Source organism: Musa acuminata, unplaced genomic scaffold (genome assembly GCF_036884655.1).
Source record: "Musa acuminata AAA Group cultivar baxijiao unplaced genomic scaffold, Cavendish_Baxijiao_AAA HiC_scaffold_42, whole genome shotgun sequence".
In the NCBI taxonomy this organism is placed as follows: domain Eukaryota; kingdom Viridiplantae; phylum Streptophyta; class Magnoliopsida; order Zingiberales; family Musaceae; genus Musa; species Musa acuminata.
The window spans coordinates 68,094-73,083 of NW_027020324.1; the positions used below are offsets into that span (position 1 = coordinate 68,094).

At 37.1% G+C, this 4,990-nt stretch overlaps 1 protein-coding gene across 1 annotated transcript; it reads right to left on the reverse strand.

Moving 5' to 3' along the window:
* Positions 1-2,956: 2,956 nt before the first annotated feature.
* LOC135653882 (S-linalool synthase-like) lies at positions 2,957-4,741 on the reverse strand. Its single transcript, XM_065175508.1, has 6 exons — positions 4,544-4,741; positions 4,334-4,426; positions 4,032-4,247; positions 3,832-3,961; positions 3,501-3,743; positions 2,957-3,423 (listed from the first exon to the last, which is right to left on the reverse strand). Exons 1-6 carry the CDS (start codon positions 4,645-4,647, stop codon positions 3,121-3,123), a joined length of 1,089 nt encoding a protein of 362 aa, XP_065031580.1. The 5' UTR covers positions 4,648-4,741; the 3' UTR covers positions 2,957-3,120.
* Between the last annotated feature and the right edge of the window lie 249 nt (positions 4,742-4,990).

The window sequence follows — 4,990 nt, forward strand, 5'->3', positions numbered from 1 at the left end:
CTCCCTTAGTTTGCTGCTCAAGTTATACCAAAAAGCCACTACATACTTTGTGTAAAACCTTCTTCATTCGTTATGTGCAAATCGTCATTACGTCGCCCCCACGTTTCCCATGCAGTATCACCTCTTTCCCCTTGCTATAAAATTTTATAATTAGTTTCACAAAGTTTCAGAAAATATCACCTAATGTCATCAGCTATTCGATACTAAGTATGGCCTCATAATCATCAAGAGGGAGGAGGAAGAAATATGCAATTATCTCTTGGTCCTACAGTAACAGTTTCACCCGCGGACACCTATGATCACACTTCAAAATTCGTCCATCGGCGACCTTAACGTCAAACCTATTGTAATTTTTGATAGGTAAGGCTATCCGGATAGCAATATTATTGTTCATAAAATTATTAGTGCTCCCAGTGTTAATAAGAATGGTGATAGGTTGTTGCTTCAGAAGTCCTCCCACTTTCATCATTTGCAGGTTCGCATAACCGGCAAGGGCATGCATCATAATATTAACCGATTGCTGTTCTTCATCCACAACCTCTTCCTCATGCTCCTGGACCTCCTCTTTCATGTCTTCAAGAGGTTCAATCAATAGGAGGTGGCCCCTTTTATAGTGATGATCGCAGTTCCACGGCTCGTCGCAATGCCAACAAAGACCCTTTGCTAATCGGTCACGTAGTTCTTCTCTTGTCAATTTTTTTTGTAGCGAAGGATGGCTGAGAGCAGAAGGAGGTTTATATGCTATAGGCCTAGGAGAGGTTCTCATCCTCCAAACATCTTAGTTGAGCCATTCTTCTTGTATTCTGACGAAATAAATCGCAGTTGTCATGGTACGAGGCTGCCATGCCTTAACCTCCCCTTTTATCTTTGGCTTGAGTCCTTCGATGAATGTTTCTAACAATTGACAGTCAGTCTAATCACGGGCAAGGTAGGATAGCTTCTCAAACCTAGTTTGGTACTCTTGAATCGTAGAGGTTTGTTGAATCTTTGCGAGTTGGTCATTGATATTTTCATACTTCGTAGGTCCGAAATGATTTACTAGTGCGTTCTTAAATTGATTCCACGTCGAAGCCCCATGATTGTATTCTAGCCAATTATACCATTGAATAGCATCTCTTCAAGGTGGATGATAGTAATTTCCACCATAGCATCATCCGATGTTCGGTAGTAGCGAAAGTAACATTCGATGCGTGAAATCCACCCCGCTGGGTCTCCTTCTTCCCATCACGGGAAGTCTATTCTCATGCATGGCTGAAGCATGTCCAAGGGCTGTCCCTCCTTCTCTTGAGGCCTTTTTGAACTCTCTCCTCACTAAAATTTGGTTGGACTCGACGGTTGTCCAATTTTGAATTCTACAAACAAAGCATGCAATTTGTCCTCCAAGCGCGATTCAATTCAAGATTCTCATGCTTCAAATTTGGCATCAATTGGATCTTGAGAAGCCATAGCATATGCTTGTAGATAAGATATGTCCCTGTCTTTTTTCTGTTGATGGGTTAATAGCATGAGGTGGTGGAAGGTTTAGAAAAATTAAAGATCACGGAAAGATACTGTTGTAGGTTTGTATGTCTAAAGTGTAGCAGTTTGGACGTAAAAGGTCAGTGGTTTATACTGAGAATTTTTTGATGAAACCAAAGGGAAATCTGTTGGAAGTGTCAAAGCTGTCGTAAAAATTTTATAGAGATTTGAACAGAAAAAATGTAATAGCAAGATCAAACAAACTATGTTATGTGGTTGGAATTATACAATGCATCTTTCGTCGTAGAGATAAAAACTTTACGATGAAAAGTTTATGCGGCAATATAGGAACAATTTTTTTGGATTTTTGAATAAGGATAACTAAATTACAATAGTAGTAAGGTAGGAAACCATAACCTATTGTAATTCACGGGGAGATCAAAGGATGATCCGCGGTGGTGGAGATGATGGTGGAATTTGATGATGATCTTTTAAGCAATTATGGGAATTACTTTAGGCAGCTGTGAAGGGCTAACGGATAGCTATGGAAGGGCAGCGAACGCTGCTCCGATTCCAAGTGTTAGAACCCTTGCGGATTCTAAGCTTAGGGTTGATCTCTTTAGGAGGTCAACCTCCTTGGAACTCTATAGGGGTTCCTTCCTCCAAGTTACTACTCAAAGGCTGCTAAAACAATTCATCTATTTCCTCTTAAAAGAGGATGAATACATGAGTATTTATATGTCTACTAAACCCCAATTCCTAATAGAACTCCTACTTCTAACCAACTCCTAATGCTTCTCTAAGAAGCAACCATCAAATTAATCCTAACCTTAGCCGGTCTCTTCACATCGGGTCGACTAGGTAAGTTTTACACGAATGTCCTTTCAATAAAACTTAATTAGGACTCTCCTAGAGTCCTAACATCTTTAACATAAATAGTAATGGAGAAGACTTTATTTTTTAAAATAAATTATATATCTTTTTTAAATTATTCATACCAAGATTTTGTTAGTGCTACTCATGTTTGCTATTAATATTTTGATTTATTTTATTATTTTAATGGTTGAATGATTAATAAAAAAATTTGGATGATAAAAGTGATTCTTATAAGTGTTTATGCAATATAAATTGACCTATTTAATGAAGGGATATATATCTTGGATAAAGACATATTTCAAAAATAAGAATTTTTTTTTTATCGTCTAAAAAAAAATACAATAAAAACATCAAAAGTTAAAACAAGTTGATTTTACAATGGAGACAACAAAAAAAAAAAACTTGTCGATGGTAAATGAGAAAATTGAGATATCTCTAGAGTCAAATAGTGTTTTTTTTTCGGTGTCATTTATGCATATTGCTTATCAAAATCAGGTGCAGAACCAGAAATCATGCATTCATGAATATGAAAGCTGGTTCAATTAGGATGTTGATCCTTAATAGTGAAGTCATGTGATCGGTTCCTACCTTCATACTTAATTCTTACAAAAAGAGCCCAACAAATTTAATAGCTATTTGATTGCATGTCATTGCACTTAAAACAAAGAGGTCCATTGAATCTACTCCCTTGTATTGATCTTCATATTTCATCAACAAGACATTGCTCGATCAATACAATCTTCTCTTACAAAAAAAAAAAGGTTTTAGCTATAATGATAGAGTTGTCTAAACATTAATCTCCAAAGCATCATAAAATGCCATGTTAATGTTTTGAAGCAATGCCGTAGGCGAGTCAAATTTATTAGTCGTATCATAGAGCATCCAAAATGCTTTCAGAGTTGTCAAGTGTAGCTCTTTCCATAATTTTGGAACACTATTATATTCATCACCGAAGAGAAGCTCAACAAATTCCTTCCCTTTCTTCTCAAGAATGTCCCTTATGTGGTCAATTGAATCTTCGATACTTGCATCTGCATTCTCCTTCATATACAGTGGTACCATGTTAAACTTCCCATTCTCCAATTCTCGCTGAAATGGAAACTTACCGTCAACAAATATTGTCAATTCAACAAATACGATACGTCGATTGAATGAGTCACTATTACCTGGTAACTCTGGCTGTCATTCAATAAACGAGCACAGAACATTGCCAACTTAGTTATTTTGCTGTAATGGGATTTTATGTTGTCCTTTGGAGCTCCTGAACAAGCCAAGCAATATGCAGGAAGAGTTATTACTTGTATGGCTATAGATGTCATGGCGACTTCAATGTATTCATCAATTGAAGGTGCATGTTGACTACTACTCCACTTGAATTCCTTCAGCCATGAGGCGAACACATCACGCCACTTCATATATATGCAGATCACCAAGTTAGTGAGAACCAAATTATTCTTAGTGTATGTTAATCGAGAAAAGAGAAAGATCAAACCTTACCATGTCATGAAGAACATCTTCCACACCATTATCATACTGACTAAATGATTTGACAGCTATATCACGTACAAGTTCGTCGAGTGCATCAAAAATTACTTTCGCATCGCCCCACAAGCTTTCTCCTTTCCACCTATTGAATGTAATGGTTTAAGGATATAAATTAATACTACAAACACATTTTAAGTGGTTAAGGATAGTACCTATGCACAGCTTCAGTTAGGCATTCTAGTTCATTTAGAGAACCTTTCTCATCGAAGAAATCATCTGCAATGATGACTATGATTGCACACTTTGCAACTATCTTCCGTAGATCCGAATGTAGAGGAAGACATGTCGGAACGGCGGCTAGAAAGTAACAATATGTTGTCTTCTCTCGGCCAAATCCCATTTTGGACAGCCCTGATCCTTCGGACCACCTAGTCATATTATTCAGTGAAAGAGAAAACCTATTAGATCATATCTGGATACTGTCACTTAACCTCTAACATGAAGTATATATTACCTCTTGAGTTCCTCAAGTTCATTTTTGTAAAGTGATTGGCGGTTTAAGAAGCTTTTAATTGCTAGTTTGATGACGAACGAGGAACATGAAAGCCTGCATTTGCACAGGTTTGATGTTACTAATGGTTTTGTAGAATTCAATAGCAACTACTTGCGAAAAATGTGAAAGATAAGTGCTTCAAGCATTACTAACTTCAAACATTTAAATTACCTGCAAGTGTTGGTCTTTCCGATCCACGTCATATAACCTTTACTTCTCTCTATATACATGCGATGCTCAAGATGGTCCATTCGAGCGAGCCATGGGAGTTCCATTTCATGCTCAATCTGTCGAAATTGTGACCAACATCAATGGTTAGTCTGAAGATTTCATAACACATCATTTACTATCATCAGTATCATATTCAAAATCGGCATCATATTCAAGATTACAAGGCATCGGCCTGAACTCTAATATTCAAAATCTCATGTAGTAAGCTAAACCATTGTTTCAACCACAAGTTCGATACTTGGCCTTGGATGCTGGACTTTTGTTCGACCACAAGTTTTGTTTCAACCACAAGTTTCAACCATTGTTTCAACCACAAGTGTGTGTGTGTGTGTGAAGGCAAGATTATTAAGTGGTGAAGGCAAGATTTAAATCTAAGATTTTATGATG

What these genes read in the sequence shown, in the direction of transcription:
- LOC135653882 (XM_065175508.1), bottom strand. Translation starts at nt 4,647, where the DNA reads ATGGAACTCCCATGGCTCGCTCGAATGGACCATCTTGAGCATCGCATG. An exon ending in AAGATGTTCTTCATGACATG is followed by an intron (nt 3,744 to 3,831) that starts GTAAGGTTTGAT and finishes ATATATATGAAG; the next exon opens with TGGCGTGATGTGTTCGCCTC. An exon ending in ATGACAGCCAGAGTTACCAG is followed by an intron (nt 3,424 to 3,500) that starts GTAATAGTGACT and finishes TTTCCATTTCAG; the next exon opens with CGAGAATTGGAGAATGGGAA.